The sequence below is a fragment of the Mercenaria mercenaria genome, chromosome 12, assembly GCF_021730395.1.
Source record: "Mercenaria mercenaria strain notata chromosome 12, MADL_Memer_1, whole genome shotgun sequence".
Taxonomy (NCBI): Eukaryota; Metazoa; Mollusca; class Bivalvia; order Venerida; family Veneridae; genus Mercenaria; species Mercenaria mercenaria.
In genome coordinates, this window is record NC_069372.1 from 67609989 (window position 1) to 67631778 (window position 21790).

General features: G+C 35.6%; 1 protein-coding gene across 1 annotated transcript in view; it reads left to right on the forward strand.

Annotated features, from left to right (window-relative positions):
- The first annotated feature begins 752 nt into the window (after nucleotides 1–752).
- Nucleotides 753–21790, forward strand: part of LOC123534017 (nucleoredoxin-like) — a 47421-nt gene continuing 26383 nt past the window's right edge. Inside the window, exons 1-3 of the mRNA XM_045316048.2 lie at nucleotides 753–1137; nucleotides 8683–8934; nucleotides 21513–21717. Coding sequence (XP_045171983.1) covers nucleotides 835–1137; nucleotides 8683–8934; nucleotides 21513–21717 — 760 coding nt within the window. The 5' untranslated portion in view covers nucleotides 753–834. The remainder of the gene's footprint in view (nucleotides 1138–8682; nucleotides 8935–21512; nucleotides 21718–21790) is intronic.

The following is a 21790-nucleotide window of genomic DNA, read 5'->3' on the forward strand; positions in this document are numbered from 1 at the left end:
TGTAAAATACAGAGAAATGCCTCACTTTATCGTCAGAAATATTATCATTCAAAGAGGTTGTCAATGATGATACAATTGAAACTGTTCCACGTGGAAATGCCAGTACTGTCGGCTGCTCAACCCGGGGGTCGCGAGGTCACGACCACGTCTACTCATACCGGTACGACACCTGCAATGATTTTTCAAGGATACACACATGGTATTGGAACAAGTAAGCTTGAAGCTTTCCTTATCACAATCGGCGAGCTAAATATATTTATATGTGCATGTATTGGGCGACCTGTGGCTTTCCACTTTTTTATATTAAGTGCCTATGACTCTGGTAAGGGGTTAGACAGTAAAGGAAGAGAGATACAAAATGTAGATAGATAGATATTAGCAAAAACTAAATGTTAGTACTATGATAAACATCTAATGTATACTTCTCACTAAATATATCGGTATAATGTTGTCATGAGAAACGTCTATTTATTAATAAATTTCACACGAAATATTAGTACTATGGGAGATAGTATCCGTTAATGTATTTTCACTAAGATATCAGTATTTTGAGAAACATTTCATCTCCTAAATTAAGACAAGATAATAATGGGAAATCTCATAGTTGTATGTATTGAAAATATGTTAGAGATACTGCATGCCCATTCCGGGACATATTAAAGGTTTATTTCGTGAAATAAAGTTCATTTCGCATCATAGCTCCTACTTTACTCAGGATGACGTCATTATTTCTAAAATTAAATTCGGCGGAATTCCCATACTGCAGGTGTTGCTGTCTGTGTCGTGTTGCGCGGATATTATTTGCAAAATTATCCAACAAGGATTAGGTTGAACATGGCAAGAACGCTGGAAAATTTACTTGGTGATCATGTTATTCGAACAAATTGTGAGAAAGTGGCTGTTAATACTTTATGCGGGAAAGATCGAGTGATAGGAATTTATTTTTCTGCCGAGTGGTGTCCCCCTTGCAAAGGATTTACACCAAAATTAGTGGAGTTTTACAAAAAAGTGCATCAAAAGGAAGAGGGATCTAAATTTGAAATCGTGTTTGTTAGCTGGGATAAAGATGACACTACATTTACAGAATATTTTAAAACAATGCCATGGTTGGCTTTGCCTTTTGGAAATGAAAAAAAGGTAATTTTAAGCAGTTAAATTAACTTTGTCCTACAATAGGCTAAACAGCAAGCTTTTATACTATTAATTGGGAAAAAAATTGGTATAATTGTACACTCCAGTTTAACACGTATTTATGTTATAGCTGTCTGTACTAAAGTAAACCTGGATAATGAAGAAAACAACACCAAATTCCCTACCTGGAATCCAACCCTGGACCTTGTGATCTGTAGGGTATTACAAAGTCACTATTATAGAAGATGGACAAACTGACACAAGAATTTGTTCTTTTTACAAATTGTTAGCCTTACTCATTTGGCTTATCGGGATGACTTTTTTTATGATCTGATATTTTATAGTTGTCATCCTGCTGTGACAGTCTGTCAAAAGTTATCACGCTGTCCTGAAACGGCCTATTATTTGGACTAACAAATTGTTAATTGCTTAATTTGAGTCTTATTGCCATCATACCTTGATCACCCCATAGGTGTTATGCATCCTGATCAAGATTGCTTCAACCAGGGCCTCTGCTACCACAGTCCCAAGATAGGCTAGATGACTTCTGGCAGGCCCTGCACTACAAGTACAACAGTCCCTAGGTGGCTGCAGGCAGGTCCTGCCCTAGATAACTGAACTAGTGTTTTAACTATATCTGTATGATGTGGTGTTGTCTAAACTTCAACTCTTGACAATTATTAGCTCATCTGATTTTTTGAAAAAAAATGATGAGTTATTGTCATCACTTGAGCGGTTGTCGGCGTCGGCGTCTGCGTCGGCGTTGCCTGGTTAAGTTTTATGTTTAGGTCAGCTTTTCTCCTAAACTATCAAAGCTATTGCTTTGAAACTTGGAATACTTGTTCACCATCATAAGCTGACCCTGTATAGCAAGAAACATAACTCCATCTTGCTTTTTGCAAGATTTATGGCCCCTTTTGTACTTAGAAAATATCAGATTTCTTGGTTAAGTTTTATGTTTAGGTCAACTTTTATCCTAAACTATCAAAGCTTTTGCTTTGAAACTTGGAATACTTGTTCACCATCATAAGCTGACCCTGTACAGCAAGCAACATAACTCCATCCTGCTTTTTGCAATAATTATTGCCCCTTTTGGACTTTGGTTGAATATTATGTTTAAGTCAACTTTTCTCATAAACTATCAAAGCTATTGCTTTAAAACTTGCAACAGTTTTTCACCATCATAAGTGGACACTGTACATCAAGAAACATAACTCTATCCTGCTTTTGCAAGAGTGATGGCCCTTTTTAGACTTAGAAAATCATGGGTAGGACAATATTTCTATTATACAAAAAAAATCAGATGAGCGTCAGCACCCGCAAGGCGGTACTCTTGTTTTTACTTTTTCTGTCACTGATGCACATTTGGATGAAAGTTATGCAGGATCTGTTGATAGATAAATAAAGATTAATATGAAGGTAGATATACATAAACATTGTTGCTGGATTTATGCTAGCTCTGTCCTGGACTCGCTAAGTGAGTTGTATATTTAGTGTTATTGTCAACAAAACAAATAGCTGAATGCTTATGGTGAAAAGTAGTAAAAATAAAGTAAAAAATCTGGATCAGGTACGGTTTAGTTTCCAGAAGTTACCTTTCCCCAAATTAAATTAAATATAAGTTTGTTCCGAAAACCTTTTTCACCACAGATAGCCTACATTTTTATCTACATGGTAAGGTAATTCTGTCATTCGTGACAATTTCATCATATTAAAGTGCGAAAAAATGCATAATATGGAAGTGAAAGGAAATATGAAAGTTAGACATTTTTAATGCTGCAAATTATTCATAATTTATATATAAAGTTGAAAACTGCTTTGCAGGTAATTTTATGACCTGTACCCATAGAGTGATGCAAATCTGTTAGTGTTAACCTATTTTGAAGCTTTACAAGAAGAAATTTAGTACCCAACCAGTCATTTTTTTGTTTGATTTTTCAAAACAACCTGTGGCTTTCTGAAGGAGAAAATAGAGCGTGATAAACCCCAAAAAGGGGAAATCCAAATTATTTGATTTTCATGATAACAGGCACAAAACCTATTTGCAAGAACTGATGCCGATTTTGTCCTTATGAATTTTGGCACCTGATGAGAAGTAAACATTGTTAGTGTGACATAATTATCAGTCCATAACAGCTGGAGGAGTTGTAACTTCGAAGCAACATGGAAGTAATTAGGGTTGAAAAATTTATAAATGCCGACTTTTTTGTAAAAGTATTCACTATGCATATTACGGAACATTTTCTTTTATTTCCAAGGGGAAAATATGACCTTCATTTTGGAAAATATAATAATTTTAGGGGAAAATATGGCTAATTTTGGCTAGGGGAAACAGCCTGTATTCGGCTGTAAAAAATAGCCAAAAAAATCACTGCCACCAAGAAATAATGCTTCATTTAAACAATATTTTATTCAACAAATAGCATGTGATTATCCTTGTTTACCAGTCAGTTGAAATGCCCTGTAACAAGATCAGAAGATAAATGCGGAATGTTAACTAAGCATGTAGTTATGTCTTCAGCAAAACTGCATTTACATATTATTCAAGTGCAGGTACCTCCATTCAGCCAGTAGGTGCATTTCATATTGCCACACTAACAATAAAAAAGACTGTCTAACATTATGCAATAATGTTCTTTTTAAAGAGAAGTAGGTAGCAGTTATTGCAATGTTAAAATGATCCTGCCCTGTTCTTCATGTAAATGTTTCAAAGTTTTTAGTTATAACATACATGTAACATGAAGAAAAGAGAATGTAAGATTTCAGCATTATCTTCCATTGAACACAGAATAATTTAGAGGGAAAAAGACCAAAAACATAACATTAAGACAGTAGAGAAACCTATCTTGATATATATTTATCTCTAGACATTTACTATCACTGTAGAACATTAATCAGATAGCGTACATACAAATAGAACTTTCCCCAAAGGAACATATCAGTTTCTTCTATCAGGAAAAGTTTATTAATACATACATTATACTTTATCTGGAGAGATTTCAATTATTAAATTCGTAATTTGTATTGAAATGAAAGATATGGAGTTTACCTCCCTCCAGTGGTGGATTCAGGGATAGCAGGACCATTAAGACATGTCAGGCATACATTTCGTCTATGCAGTGAAAAGCTAAAGACCAGAAAAAATCTTTGTTATTAACACCATGGAGCTCCTTCATTTAGTATTATTTGTATACAGCAGTGAACAGAGTTGACACCTCTTTTTAGATCACATGAAAATAAACTTTAAAAGTATACATAGTTTACCCTTAAATCTATTTAGAAAAAGCTAAATATCTACACCAGGGTTCAAATTTAGACAAGCATACAAACTAAATGGTAGTGGAATTTGAGAATAGCTAGTGGGCTTGGAATGTATTAGCTAATTTCAGCTAGTCAATAATATACCAAGCAAATGTCTTCAAAGGTTTTAATAAAATTTGTTCCGCAGGTATACATTTTTCTGCATGTTTATAAATGATATTTCATTGTTCAACAAAACTCTGATATATTAAATGCATGATTGCAGCTTGCATCAAGTTATTAAACATGGAAGGCTTTGACTTTAGCTTGTAAGTGGGTAAAAATGGCACTAGCTATTTTAAGCTAATAGATCTTTTTTTTTTTGTGACTGGCTACTTACAGAGATTATTCAGTAGGTTTTGGCCAGTAAAATATTAATAGAGTTATTAAATATTATTAACATTAGCCGGTATCTTTTCATTTTAGCTAGTGAACAAAAAGGGCACTAGCTACTTTTAGCTAGTAGAAAATGTTGCTAAATTTGACCCCTGTACACCGAGTTTGGTATAAAATGTATGTTGGTGACATTTAAAAATCAAATGGGAATTGAAAACAGGAATCAAATTTTGAATGAATGAAGTGATTCCTTCTGAAAATTCAACTTTTACAGATTTTATTGTTCCATCTCTTGAGATGGAACACTTAGAATGAGTAAGTCACACTTGACTGAGTATTGACCTTGAAAGCTGTTGTCATTACAAGCTGGCCAATCATACTCCGTGACCTTAGAAATAACCTCTGACGTTTGAATTATTCTTTCCTAATTGAGGCGACTGTCTGGCTGAACGCGCTCTGCAGATTACACATTACTAAACCCGGGGATGGAAAAGTGGAGTTGTTGAAACAGGCCAAACATCTCATTTGTCACAAAGGTTAACATACGTTGTTACCTTCGAATGCATGTTTAATAATGTGAAAACAAACCCCATTGTGACCCTCTCATTGTGCACAATAAATTCATGAATCGAATGCCCGGATGTTTAGGACAGATACTACTAAATTACAGCCATGAATTACTTGATTAATGACCGCTAAATTTGTTGTGTGTGAGGTTGAAGACTGTTAGCTCATCAAATCACTGCGGCCCAAATCACTAGTAAATTAGGATCCTATCACCAGCTATTGAAGGGATGAACATTTTTCAAAAAGTAACTGATTAAAACCAAACACTTGCATATAAAATCCATTTTACATGTTAGAAAAAAAACAGCAAGTTCCGTAAAATATTCACTATTCACTTTTAATTATCCGCTATATCATCTCTATAAACTTCTCAAAAAATCTACACGCGTGTACGGTTTTCCAATAACACGTGGACATTACAAGTTTAAATCGGGCCAACGTGTACAGCCAGTGTTTCTTAATTGCCATTTTACTCAACTAAAAGTGGTAACGGATTTAGTTTGTTGTTGGATTTAACAACTTATTTTAGCGTAATTACTGTGGAAATAGCGGACTTGACATTTTTTCAGGCAGTAGAAAACAACATAGACCTTTTTTTCAAAATTTTAGTTTTTTTTTTTTTGTATTTTGGTGCAGATATAAACACCCCCTTGGTGCAAATGTAACGCCCCTGGGGTGCTTAAACGGGGGTTATGGAATGCTAATAAGGTAGAATGGTCTTGTCATTGCGTCCAGTCCTAGTGTTCCACACACTGATGACCAATATTTAAAGAAGAAATTGCAACCAAAATTTACAAAATGATCATTATATATTTATATAGATGTGACCTAGAAGGAACTTTTGCTATGCTTTAAAGGTGGTCAGTCACATTTAATCAACATTTAATGACATTTTTTACACTTTGTATATTCTGGTAGAGAATTATTTAAGGAACAAAAAGACCGATTACATAGAGTTAGATTCCTATTTGAAATGTATATTTTATTATTTTTATAAAATTTTGTAATTACTCCCCTTTAATATGAAAGTATATAAAAAGCTGGGTATTTCTTTTTATTTCGATACAGTGTCTAGTTTTACATTTGCATTTGATAGACATATCAACTATTGAACAATCTGAACCAAAATACAAGTTTTAAAGCTGAGTGTAGCTTCTGAATTCATTTATTTCCAATCTATCTTGGTTGCGCAACCAAGATAGGCAAAGGGAGGTAATAATAATTTTTCAAACTTGCGTTTCTAATGAATTCCATCTAAATACATAATTTTTAATGCAAATATTTTACAAATATATTACAGTATGTCTAATATTTATACATTTCCTTAGGCAAAGTATGTTTATCAAATTTATACTTATGATAAAATAACTCTATCTTGGTTGGGCAACCAGGATAGGAAAATGAAATTTTAAAAATACCTCCAGTGAAAATCTAATTTGTATTAAGTGTTAAGTGAACATAAATGAGTATAAATGATCAGATGCTAAAGTTTCGAACAAATCCGTTACATGGCCAAAATCTGATTATCCACCTTTAACTTGTTCCTATGTAATAAAGTTACTTTTTCCCCCCAAAGTTAAAATTAAAAATCCCAGTTTTACCCTGCAAAATGTTGTGGTCAAACCTGCAAAAGGTACAGCAAAATTTGATAAGGAAGATGATCAAAAATGCAAATAATTGTAAAGACACAGACTTCTGTTGAACAACCTTATCCAGCTTTTATTTGTGTTCGGTGAATAACAAAAAAAAATTTAATTCTCAAGGGTGTGGTTATGGGTCATCTTTCCAAATTACTGAAAAACAAACCTTTTTTTGTAGGTTCCTGTTCTTGAATGGAGACAGTCTGTATGATCTTTCTTGTCAGATTTACATTAATTTCACAGCAGTTGAATGGAACTGTCATGTTGGATTGACAAATGTATAGATGAATCGCAGATTAATCAGTGAAGAAACAAGAGAATGGAATTGTTGTCTATCTGTTTTACAAGTTAAACTATTTAAGTGATGAATGGTTAGGATTCAAGAAAAAAAGTTTAAATGCCTGCAGTTCAAGAAATATATATGATTATATCTTTTAAATGAAATTACATTTTTTTCTTTAAAATTTAACAGAGTGTGAAAGATAAGGCTACTACTTTTTGCCAAATTTCAATTTTATTTCTTCACATGTCTGTATCAGATCTCTGAGATGAGAGAACATTTTGTGTTGCAAATCACAAATTAAGCCAGACAGCACTTCATGGCAGTAAAACACTTTTATTGGAGTAGATGAAATTACTTGATGTATGAGGAAGGCAGTTGATAGATATTCAATATGTCCTAACAATTAATTCTCAAATTATCTACTTAATATAACTTGTTGCCATGGCAATGCATATATGATTCTGAAGATATGTCAGCTGGAGTGTAATTTTTTTTCAATCCTTAAGTGATACTTCTCCCCACACCAGCACTCATCTCTGCAGCTTTATAGTGATTGCCGTGCTGAGAAAATTAAGTTTTTTTTAAAGATTTATTATTTGCTGTAATAGAAATAGTGGCAATAATTTGGTGACGTTCATCCTGGAGAAGAAGAAACAACGCTTATTTATTTGATACTCCCAGTATAATTGTGATGTCAGAGATAAACAGAAGTGAAAAAGTAGAAATTGTTTCTTATTGAGCTGTGAGGTCCTAACATATAAAAGCGCCTGCCCTGCAAATCTAGGTTAAAGGTTTGAGTCATGTGAGAGGCAGTTGTTGTTACTGTTCAAGAGAGACCGGTTGGTGGGTTCCCAGCTAGTTACATAATAGTTGCCGATTGCCTACATGTATCTGCTGATGCCTGGCATTAAGAAAAAGTAATCTGGAATTAATGCTGTTCATTGTCTGAACTTTTGCCATGTGAGGATTTTGGAAGGTTGGTGGTTCTACCCAGGTGCCCAAATCTAAAAAAATGTCTGGAGAGGCATCTTGAACTGTTTAGGTAGATGACCTGTAATATATTCTGTAATTTTCTTATGATTTCTTATTCTTGTAAGGCAATTTGGCATTCTTTGGATGTAAATATAGCTCATCGCACGTATGATTGTCTGTGTAAGTCAGAAAATGCCAAAATTGCTAATGGAGAATACATAATTTGCCGTTAACCATTACAGGTCCACTACCTTGTCACCAGGAATCTGCTGTATGACCTGAAATATGTCAACAGCTCTAATAATAAATTGTAGATCTATTGTATGAAAAAAAGAGTATAATATACAGCTTGTTTTGTGTTGTAAAATGCTTCTACATTGCTTACAGAACCAGAAAATGCAAAATTACTCAACGATACATAGAATTAGAGTACTGTTAATGTTGTTGTTCCAGGGCAAGCTGTGTAAGAAATTCCGAGTACAAGGCATACCCAAATTAGTTCTCATAGACGGAGAGACAGGGCAGACCATAACACGCGATGGATACTGTCACTTAATGGAGGATGAAAATGGTGCCGAGTTTCCATGGCGACGGAAGAAGTTTGGTGACATCATCAAAGGCAAACTATTAAAAGAGGGAACAGAAGTTGATGCTTTAGAAGAACTGAAGGGAAAGATTGTTGGTCTTTATTTCTCTGCTCATTGGGTAAGTTGAAGGTATGACTAATAGTTAAGAAAAAGTTAAAGATTTGTCTCGAAACTTTAAGAATATGCATTCTCTTGCTGCGTCCTTTTACAATAAACATGTTAAGGAGATACCATTTTTAGCTTGAAAGGTTCAGGGTGAGCTATTAGTTATGGTGGATGGTCCTGATTGGTCCTTCATCTATCATCCATTATTCCTCATTACAGTAACGGATTTATATGATACCTAGCCAGAATGTCTTTATGAAATCTTATTTTGTACCTGACAGACATCAGAACCAAGACCGCCTAGTGGTAGAGCACTCGCTTCAAGTGCGGGCGGTTGTGGGTTCGATCCCTTGCCGCGCCATACCAAAGACGTAAAAAATGGTACTAATAGCTTCCTTGCTCAAGGCACTCAGCATTAAGAGGATAGTGCTAGGACTGGTCAGCTCGGTTTCAGTATAATGTGACTTGGTGGGGTATCATGTCATGTGTCTACGGCGTGATATTCCAGTGAAGCAGCACTATAAGCAGTCAGCAAACACACTTTCAATTTCACCTGCCGAGACAGTGGGTGGAGACCAGAAAACACGGGTTTGTGTGGTCTATCTGGGTTTTCATGAAGGGACATGAAGTACTAGGTCATTAATCATTAGACTGGATGTTTTTCTTGTCTGCAGATACAGAAACATAGCTTAAAATTGTTCATTGTTGATCAAAATGACGTTTTTGCGGGAAAATCTTCTATTTGGATACAGAAGAGAAAAAGGAATGATTCTTACTCAGTTCTGGTCGTCCCATACGCACATTCATCCTCAAAAGTTTTGTAACGCAACAACTGACGCTTCTAGGCCAATATTAGTGCGGCACTCCTTATTTTTACAAGATTCCTGTGATATCACAGCCTTGGCAGAACCCTGGGCCCTTTTGTTTCAGTGCCAAGTATCCATCTTTGTCTTCTTAGCTTTGAAATTCTTTGATAATTTCACAAATATTAACATCATCTTTTTTTCCTGCAAATAACATTATGTTTGAAATATAACCCAGATACTTTACTCCATGAACAGTAATTAAAAGATACTAGGCAGGCATGGAACAACCAAATTTTTGTGAGCATTCCAGGGTATGTGGATAGCTTTCAAATCATTGAAACTAATGTTGAACAGAAATAAAGTATAAACATAACAGTTGCAGTCTCCACCTCTAGCATCAGGTTGGATTAATAGGTAATAATTCTGACAATAAATTGGGAAAAAATAAGTTAGTTATTGCTGGTTAATGATCTTTACACTGTCACAGTGCCATAATTGCCTCAAATCAAGAGTAAAAATGTACTACTAGTAATTTCCCCCCACCCCACTCTCTACTCTGCATCTATCTCTGTTTATCCCTCAGAGGTGAGCTATTGTGATTTTGGTGTATCCCTGTTGTCTGTATGAAGTCTTTACTATTTTACTTTTAAAAATAAGTTCTTCTAATGAACCACATGATGGATGTTTACCAAGTTGGGTTAGAAGCTCTATTGCATTTAGGAGCATTCGGAGCGAAAAACAGTAAAAATTGTCTTAATCCGCTCGATAGATCTTCACCAAACTTTTTCTGTAACATCCTTGACCCTTTTTTGAGTCTTTCAAATGGTTCTGCTTGACCGCACTTGGAGGCTGAGAGTTAAAGACCTGCTCCAGTCCTACCTTTTCACCTTAAATTGTCACTGAAAAAGTATGAAAATCCAGACTATGAACTATGTAATAAAGTGTGATGCATGGCCGTTAACTGTTACCTATTGTAATCATGGGTTGCATACACACAATAGAATTTGAATAGCCGCGGAGCAGGGCTTTAAGAATAGAAAAGAAAACCTTAAAGTCACTTCTTCTAATGAATCACTGGATTGAACATGTTCATCAAAATTGGTCAGCAGTGTCCTTGGATGGACCTTTCCAGGGATGTAAATTTCTTTTACTTAGAACTAGTAGCAAGTATAATCAACTCGCCGGTAGTGAACTTTGACTCACCCAATAATTTTTTTTCAACAGTTCACCTGCTGGGTCTCTATAGATATCATTTGTGACAAAGTATGAGATATAAAAACGATGAATATAATAACATCAATGCTGGTAAAATATCTTCATGGCCATACTGGCTTAAGTGTATGAGGGTTGTCCCAGAAAATCATGAACTTTTTTTATTATTTCGAAAATAAGTGATGCATCAAATAATTATTTTAACTGATGTTATTTCAATGTATACTTGACAGGACTATAGAGTTTAAAATTAAACATCTGCCATATTATTTGAGGATTTTTTAAATAATGGACGGCAGTCATTGCTGGTCGGCGCATGCTCAGTTTTCCTCCTACAAAAGAAGCGGCTTCCTTTTAAATTCATGTTACTTACCTAGTATACATCTTACAGGATTAAAATTTATTTCGGCGTTAACGGCAACATGTGGAGCGTTATTATATTGTGTTTCAAGTCTTTGAAGTCACTTACATTAAAATAGTGACATAATTTTGAAAGTAACAGTCGCACGCACTTTCAGAAATGGCGACGTCAGATAAGTTTGCGGCACAGAAAGTATAATTAAAATATTGTGTAGATCGCGGTATGACTCCTTCCAAAACAAAATGAGAAATGGAAAATTCTGGAAGTCAGGTAAATGTTAGCAGGACACTTGTTTTTACGTGGCACAAATGTTTTAAGGAAGGTTTGGTGAATGATTCAAAGAGAGGGCAACATGATACTTTAATACTTTCTGCACTGCAAACTTATCTGACAGCCAGAGATAAAACTATGATGAACCTTAAAACATCTTCTTATGAAACTTCCAATGGCTGTTCACCAAACTTTGGTCAGAAGCAGTATGGAAATGTTAAAGTCCTGCACAGGTGAGGCATTAATCTCATTAAGGCCTCTTGTTCATGATAAGGTATTTGCTTCTACTGCACTTAAAGTTAAAATTTACTTTTTTATGTTTGAATGAACTCATGCCACTTTCAGTTGTCTGCATTCTGAGATGTTGAGAAATTTGTTTTATCATCTTCACCACTCTCTGTTGTTTTTATAAGTTACTGTTGTTCAGTTGTGTTCAACTTCTCTTATTTTTCAATTTATATTATCATAAATATTTATCAACATGTTCAAAGCCTTGCTGCGTTCTGACAGTATCGTCTATATTGAGATTGCAGAAAAAATGGCTTCAGGCAATCAGAAGTGATCAGGCGGCAATATTAGAGTGTAAGTGCTTCAGAATGAGCCGTATTATTTTATTATAGTCGGCAATTGCTTCTTGATCCAATATATTACATGAATTATATGTTGTAAGTGCCTGGAATGTACAGCTGCTTATTGCAATTGTATCTTGGGAAAACTCAAATTTTGGATCCCAGGCAAAGCAAAATGTTCTGTCTTAGGATTTGACAGAAAGTTACATTCATCTTTAGGGACTAAACTAGATTTTTACATTTTTAGCTCGACTATTCGAAGAATAAGTAGAGCTTTCCTACTCACCACGGCGTTGGCATCACACCTTGGTTAAGTTTTTCGTACCAGTCCACATTTTGACAAAGTCTTTTGAGATAAAGCTTTGAAACTTTCAACACTTGTTTACCATCATCATGGCCAGTTATAGGCAAGAGCACATAACTCCATCAAGGATTTTGGCTGAATTATGGCCCCTTTTGACTTAGAAATCATGGTTAAGTTTTTCGTACCAGTTCATATTTTGACAAAGTCTTTTAAGATAAAGCTTTGAAACTTTCACTTGTTTACCATCACCATGGCCAGTTATAGGCAAGAATACATAACTCCATCAGGGATTTTGGCTGAATTATGGCCCTTTTCGACTTAGAAATCTTGGTCAAGTTTTTCGTACCAGTTCATATTTAGACAAAGTCTTTTGAGATAAAGCTCTGAAACTTTTAACACTTGTTTACCATTACCATGGCCAGTTATAGGCAAGAGCACATCACTCCATCAAGGATTTTGGCTGAATTATGGCCCTTTTTGACTTAGAAATCTGGGTTAATATTTCGTACCAGTTCATATTTTGACAAAGTCTTTTGAGATAAAGCTTTGAAACTTTCAACACCTGTTTACCATCACCATGTCCAGTTATAGGCAAGAGTACATAACTGAATCAAGGATTTTGGTTAAATTATGGCCCCTTTTGACTTAGAAATCTTGGTTAAGTTTTTCATACCATTTCATATTTTTTGTAAGGTGTTTGACATATGGCTTTGAAACTTTTATCACTTGTTTAGTATAATAGTCTCTAACTGTAGGAAAGAGAACATAACTCTGTCATCTATTTTGGCTGAATTATGGCCCTTTTTGGACTTTGAAATTGGTTCTGTTTTCGTACAAGTCCATGTTTTGTCAAAACTATTTGACAAATGGCTTTTAAACTTTGAACACATGTTTATCATTATGATTTCCATCTGTAGGCAAGAGTACATAACTATTTTGACTGAATTATGGCCCTTGAAAACCTGAGTTATTAGATTGGGGTAGATGTCGGTTGGCGGGCAGGCGGCGGCGGTGGTGTCAAACTGGTGTTTCCGGTCAATAACTTTTGTTTCGGTAAAGATATTTGAATAAAACTTGGTATGTATGTAGCTTATATCAAGACAAAGGCTGGGATTGATTTTGGGGTTTCTGGGGTCAAGGTCACTATTACTTTAAATAGAAAAAGGGTTTCCGGTCAATAACTTTTGTTTCAGTAAAGGTATTTGAATAAAACTTGGTATGTATGTAGCTTATATCAAGACAAAGGCTGGGATCGATTTTGGGGTTTCTGGGATCAAGGTCAAGGTCACTGTTACTTAAAATAGAAAAAGGGTTTCCGGTCAATAACTTAACTTAGGAATGAGCTATCATGATGAAACTTGGTGTATAGAAAACTTATATAAAGTTGTAGCTTGGGATTGATTTTGGGGTTTCTGGGATCAAGGTCAAGGGCATTGTTACTAAAAATAGGGTTGGGGTTAGGTTAGGGTTGGGGTTAGCATATCTTCTACATGCATGGAGGGATTTTGATGAAAGTTGGCACAATTGTTCACCATCATGAGACGGATGTCATGCGCAAGAACCAGGTCCCTAGGTCTAAGGTCAAGGCCACACTTAGAGGTCAAAGGAAACAAGAATGAAAACTTTGTCCAGAGCATATCCTCTTCATGCATAGAGGGATTTTGATGTAACTTGGCACAATTATACACTATCATGAGATGAAGTGTCTTGCGCAGTTCCCTTCTTTAGAATTACTTCCCTTTGTTGTTACTATAAATAGCTTATATTGTAACTTTTTCATTACTAGACGTAGGGAAAAATCGAGACCACTTTTCTGTAGTACAACATGCATGTTACATCCAATTTTGAGGTGTATTTTGACCAATCTCTACCTGGTAAGGATTTCGGTGTGGACTTAAAAAAATTTTTTTTTTTTTTTTTTTTTTTTTTTCAAGATTAACTTCCCTTAGTTGTTACTATAAATAACTTATATTGTAACTTTTTTATAATTGACCGTAGGGAAAAACCAAGACCACTTTTCTGTGGTACAACATAGTTGTTACTTTCTAATTTTAGGTGTATTTTAAGGTATCTCTACCTGGTAAGGAGTTTTTTTGTGGACTTTGAAAAACAAAAGAATTACAATGATTATATAACAACCACAAAATTAAAATTACATCTGCAAATACAGGTGCTAGAGTAAAGAAATTTGCTGTGACGGGCGTATATTGTGACATTCTGACACTCTTGTTTATTCTTATGAAAAGTGTTGAAAACCTGGTTTCGTGGCATTGCCGCGTTTCTTGTTGGACTTTGAAATTGGCTCATATATTGCCATTTAGTGCAAGACTTATTGAAATCAAAGTAATACAGGAACATTGTTTGTCTTATCTATTTATTTCTTTTGTCTGAATATCTGTGGAAATAATTTGACCCCATTCTTCAATCAATTCTTCGAATAGTCGAGCGCGCTGTCATCAGACAGCTCTTGTTATGATTGAATGTAGTGAACTAAGCCATTCTGTATCATAATGTCCAATATCATAGTCTGATAATTTTAACATCATTCCTCAGTGAAAATCTCTAAAATAGACTAGCTTTTGTCTCTATGAAATGGAATAAGACAGAAAAGGGGAAAAATGTAGAAATATATTTATTATCAGTCTAGTGGTTAGTCTGATTAGGGACATGAAGAGAACTGGGTGATCATTGGGAAATGAATAGAAAATAATGTCAAAAATGATGTCAAATTTGCAAAATCTATCAAGCAAGGAACAAAATATAAAAACTTCCAGCATATTTATCAAATTGATCATTAACAAACTTTTAAGTCAGCTGAGTTTTAAAATTAAAAATAAAGTTGAACTTTAGGTCACATGAAATAAATATTAAGCTTTTTCTGCCTACATTTGAAGGAATGAGTGTATGTAGACCTTGTGTATCCGTTCAACAACTGGAAAATGCTTAGGCCTTTGGATGCTTGCTTATGGTCAATAGATGATCCCTATCATTTTGAGAGTCAGTATGTCAAAGGTCAAGGTCACAGTGCCATTTAGGCTGAAAACAGTTTCTTATCAGTGTTTGGAAAATGCCTGCGACCACAGACATGAACTTTGTTGGATATTAGCTTATGATTACTAGAACACCTATATTACTTCAGGGGTCAGTATACCAAAGGTCAGGGTCATTGCGCCCATGAAAATATAACATGATTTTGATCTGTTATTGGAGAAGCTGTCAATTTTCATAGGAAAGTTGCCTGTCAACAGAGATGCCATTTATTGTTATGCCTCCCTTTGAAGAAGGAGGAGTATATTGTTTTGCAGATGTTGGTCGGTCGGTAAGTCAGTCAGTCTGTTTGTCCGTAGACCAATCGGTTTCCGGATCATAACTGACAAGAATGCTTGGGCCTAGGATCATGAAAGTTGATAGGGAGATAGGTCATGACCAGCAGATGACCCCTTTTGATTTTGAGATTAGTTGGACAAAGGCCAAGGTCAGAGTGACCTGGAACAGTTAAACAGTTTCCAGACGATAACTTGAAAACGCTTAGGCCTAGGATTACGAAAGTTCATAGAGAGGTTAGTCATGACCAGCAGATGACCCCTATTGATTTTGAGATTAGTAGGTCAAAGGTCAAGGTCACAGTGACCTGGAACTTTTAAACGGTTTCCAGACGGTAACTTGAGAACACTTGGGCCTAGGATAACGAAAGTTGATAAAGGTTGATCATGACCAGCTGATGACCCCTTTACATTTTGAGATCAATAGGTCAAAGGTCAAGGTCACAGTGACCAGGAACAGTTGATCACGAAACTTGAAAGGGAAGTTGATTCCGGACGATACCTTGAGAACGCTTGGGCCTAGGATCATGAAAGTTTATACAGGGAGGTTAGTCATGACTAGCAGATGACCCCTATTGATTTTGAGATTAGTAGGTCAAAGGTCAAAGTTACAGTGACCCGGAACAGTTAAACGGTTTCCAGAGGATAACTTGAGACCGCTTGGGCCTAGGATCACGAAAGTTGTTAGAAAGGCAGATGACCCCTATACATTTTGAGATCAGTAGGCCAAAGGTCAAGGTCACAGTGACCCGGAACAGTAATACAGTTTCCAGACAATAACTTGAGAACGCTTGGGCCTAAGATCACGGAACTTAATAGGAAGGCTGATCATGACCAGTAGATGACCGGTATTGATTTTTTTGGTCATTTGGTCAACGGTCAAGGTTACAAGGTGCTAATTTGTTAAATCCATTTCTGGTTATTATTTTGAGAACTAATCGACCATTGAACATTCATACTTTATTGAATATTTAGTCTCCTTATAATTTCCAGGTCATGAGGTCAAAGGTCAAGGTCAGTTGGGGTCAAATCCATTTTAAAGCAGTATCTTAAGATCAGTTTGGCCGACATACTGTAAATTTCCTAGGTTGATTGACCTGTAGCAGATGACCTTTTTTTAATTTAGGGTCACTGGATCAAAGCTCAGTCCTTTATAGATCAATATCAGCAAAACTGATTTACCCATTCTCCTTAAGAAGATGACCCATAATAATTTCCAGGTCACAGGGTCAAAGGTCAAGGTCACTATGGTGAAATCCATTTTAATTCAATACCTTAAGGTCTGTTTGACCTACATACTTCAAATTTTATAGGATGGTTGGTCTCTTTTAGTAGATGACCCTTATCACTCTTAAACCTGGGTCATAGGTCAAGGTCATTAAATATCTAAGGCTATCAGGGGGCATATGTGGGGTATTATGTCCAAGGGCATGGTCAAAGCAAACATGAGACTTAAAATTTAACTGTTACTTCCCAAATTGCATTCAGGAGCAGGCATATGTGTTTTTCAAATAGGTGTTTTTACTACTTTGAGAATTATGAACATTTATTATTCACCAGTTTTTAAAGACAAGTTCTCCTCTCCAAGATCTTATCAAGTTATTTATGTTCTAATAGAGAAAGCGTTTTATCTAGGTTGTTATCTTGATGGACCAAAGATTCATAAATTTCCATCACTGTGTACAGAACTGTCACTTGGTTGTAGAGAAAATGGATTGATTTTTTCAGAGTGAATATCATTAACAGCAAGAGGCCATTACATGCAGTAAAACACTTATGAAAATTTCAAGTCCTTGCAGGATGGTTTGTGTATTTTTTGTTCTGTCTAGGCAATTTACATATTCCATTAATTTTGTTGTATGGTAAGTAGTTTAGTCAGACTATTTTGCGTAGTAGCACTCATTGCATTTTGACATTTAAAAATGATAGTTTTGGGACTCAAACTTTGGACATGTCATTGGGTACATTGCTGATTTATTCATCATGTTAATTCAGTGTTAATGTTTTATTCTTTAGAGCATGCTAATCACATGCTAATTACATAGCCTAATGCCATGATGACACTTTTTCATGAACTGTGTTTAGTTGAATTAAGTGTGCAAGGTTGATGACCCATGAACTGGGTTTGTTTGAATTAAGTGTGCAAGGTTGAAGACCCTTGAACTGGGTTTGTTTGAATTAAATGTGAGGTTGACGACCCATGTACTGGGTTTGGTTGAATTAAGTGTGCGAGGTTGACGACGCATGAACTGGGTTTGTTTGAATTAAGTGTGCAAGGTTGAAGACCCTTGAACTGGGTTTGTTTGAATTAAATGTGAGGTTGACGACCCATGTACTGGGTTTGTTTGAATCAAGTTTGTGAGGTTGACGACCCATGATATGGGTTGTGAATGAAGTGTGTGAGATTGACGACCCATGAACTGGGTTTGGTTGAATTAAGTGTGTGAGGTTGACAACCAATGAACTGGGTTAGATTTAATTAAGTGTGCAGTTGACTAGCTGTGAAAAGGTTTAAGTTGAATTTTAAAAGTGTTTAGGTTTGATGAGCCATAAACTGTGTTAAGTTGTATTTAAGTGCATTAGGATGACTAGCCAGGGACTTGTTTAGACTGAATTGTGTGTGGTTGACTAGCAAGGGACTTGTTTAGACTGAATTGTGTGTGGTTGACTAGCCAGGGACTTGTTTAGACTGAATTGTGTGTGGTTGACTAGCAAGGGACTGGTTTAGACTGAATTTTGTGTGGTTGACTAGCAAGGGACTGGTTTAGATTGAATTCAGTGTCTGTTTGACAAGGCTAGCCACCATTTTTCCAAAACTGAAAAAAGCCCGCTGGTGTGGAAATTGACTGCAGTCTCCATAGTCTAGTTCTGGTCCACTATTTAAAGGAGCATAGCGAACTGCCAAAATGTATGGATTTTCTATTTTCTGCAAGAAATACATAGAAACAGTTTCAGACTGAATACTTGATTAATCTTGCACAATTCAGGCTGCTTGCCAGGATTCCTGGATATATCGCATTTAAACGGAGTGTAATTAGTACAGTAAAATTAATCCATTGGTACCTATTTCATTAGCATCTTGGGTAGCAGAAATAATTGATTCTTCTGATTAATATATTGATTTCAAATTAGAGTAATACAGATGGGAATATGGGATATGAATATATGCTGTAATTGATTGATTCTTCAGGTAGTTGTTTTAAAACAACTTCTTAAGTTGTCTTGTAGTCATCTCAGAATTTGTTGTGATCACTCTGTGTCCGTCATTATACATCTTGCAATGTGTTTTATCAACAGTTTTACTGTTAACACCCCCAGGCTCAAAGCTAAAAATTTAAACCCAGTCTAAATTAAACTTGATCAGAATGTTTTCCTCTATGAAATTTTGAACAAGTTTGTTACTGGGTCATTTGCATTAGAAAAACCTAGGTGACATTGCCATTATATGCTAGAGATGTCTTGTTGAACTCTGGGTCAAGTTTAAAACTGGTCAACCTGAATATAAAAATACCGGTAGGCCATGAGGCCAAACCATGGAAGAAACTTGCAAACACTCTAAAGCCATATTTTCTGCTTGATCTTCATTAAATTTTGTCATAAAATATGTCTGTATAACAGCTAGGTTAAGTTTTTACCTATGTCGCTAGGTCAAAGCAATGAACAGCTTTATCAATGGTCCTGAGGCCACAGTTTCTGCATGATCTTCATGAAACCTGGTCAAAATGTTTGCCTTGGAAGCTATGTATGATACTTGGCCATTTAAGGTAAAAAAACTAAGCAGTTTTACAACATGCTGTTTTTAGAGGGCACCCATACACATTTCTACATTTCACAAGTGATTCTGCAGCTCAGTCCTCTTCTGGTAACATGCGAGACAGATGTAATAAAAACAATTATTCTTACATGTTTTCTAACTAGAGAGCGCTGTTTTGTCCTTTTATTGTGCATGCAATTTGTTTCTGTCCTCATAAATTTCATTCAGAGAGCTGATATTGAATTAATTATCAAGTTATTGGTCTGGTTCCTAGATTTACAGAAATTAAACCAGCCTTTTTTTTCAGTTCAAGAGAAAAAAAAATGCCTATTCAAAATTTGTGACCTAGTATCAGATTTATATTTTGTCGGAAGGCATAACAACAGTAAAATCAGAAGTTGGCCAGTCCTCTGAGTGTGTGCAGTGGTAGGCTGTTCTACAGTCTAAGAATTGTTCCTGCTGAATGGAACCAAGACCTCTTTTAACTGCTGGACATGATTGATTCTGCCTATGCGACCAGTGTAGATTATGATCAGCCTTCACATCTGTGCAGTCTGATCATTATCTACACTGTTCAGTATTCAGTCAGTATCTTTTTGGTAAGCACACATGGTGCTGTCCAAATTGAAAGATGGACAAGTTCATTATAGAAATTTAACAGGGTAAGGGTTAATTTAACAGGGTAAGGGTTAACTTGAGGTTTGTAAGACAGGCGAAATGTGGAAGAGTCCATGTGTTGTCATGGTAAACTATCATCAGCTTGGCAATGATGTGGCGCTGTTGCAGTGGGAATTTTTTTCAGCCAGGAATCTGAATTGTACTGATATTTGTTTTGTAGTTGTCTTTGATGAATCTGTTGTTCTGTTCTTTGGTTGTTGTTGGTGGTGGCATAAGGATACCAACCTGTACTAACTCATTTGTAGCTCTGTATCGTAATGTCCTGGGTACAGCTGGACAAAGTCTTAATCTGAGAGATGCCAGTGATTTGTTGGCTTATTTTGCTGTCACTGTTACAAGGGTGTTCCTATAGGTTGGCATTGACCATTTAATTGTTAATTGACCTCTGTGTTTCTCTTCCTTGTGACTCTGATCACCTTGCACATGCTAGGGTTGAATGATGTTATTTCCATGTAGGGATTTTATGTAGAGTGACAAGAAACTGTTATTGTGATTTTTCTAAAAACATGGCTGCAAGGGGCTGGGCTAATTTTCTAATAAGTAGCTATATGGAAATGGCTGATTTCAGAGTAATCTCGTGGCAATGTTCCATGGGTGACCCTCTGCTAAAAATGCCAAGTCTTACTCTTAAACTCTGCTGAGCAGTCCAGGGCCATCATGGCCGTCTTGTTTATTCTTTGTTGCAAACTTATTTACTGTGATGGCACATTCATGTATGCTTGATAACTTGAGAGGATCAATTTTAAAATGATCTTACCTTCCGCAGTATTTCATTGAAATGCAGTTGATTACTAAAAACCATACTGAGTCATTATTTGTTCCTGAATAGCTGATCAAACATGGTTAAAATCAGTCAATAATCTCTTTGATGTGAACTGTCATTGTGTCCTTTAATTTGTTGTCTAATGTTTGATTAAATATTGATGTTACGTTAACCAGAATCAGAAAATTAAACAAATACTAAAATTACAATCATTTCTCTCCTGTTTTGTTTGTTAGAAACTATAATTTTTTGGATCAACCATATTAAATTTCATTTTTAGCACCAGTTCGAGCATCATTAATGTTTTTAATAACACTAACATTAGTTTTTTCCTTACCAGTTAGTTTACTATTGATCCGCATAAGATCTTGTGCTTTGTGTAGGTTTGAGGTTGTTGTAACTAAAGCAGCAGCAGAGCATGTTCAGTTTTCAGCTGATTTGAAAAACTAAAATCTTCCATCCAGTTTCCGATTTCTTGGTTTCTTTACAGAAGAGAAAGACATGAATCTGTATATAATATATTAGTAACAATAGCATCTCATCTTTTACAGTGTCCGCCATGTAGAGTGTTCACACCTGAGTTGGTTCGTACTTACGAGAAGTTGAAAGCAGACGGGAAGAAATTTGAAGTGATATTTGTGTCATCTGACAGATCTGAAGACTCCTTTACAAGCTTTGCAAACTCTATGCCCTGGCTGGCCTTGCCGTTTGGAGATCCAAGATCCCAGATGCTGAAAAATCTATACGAGGTTGAAGGTAAATACAATAGTACTTTATTGTATCAATGTACTCCTGGCATGGAAAGTCAATGATGTACTGGCTCAGTATC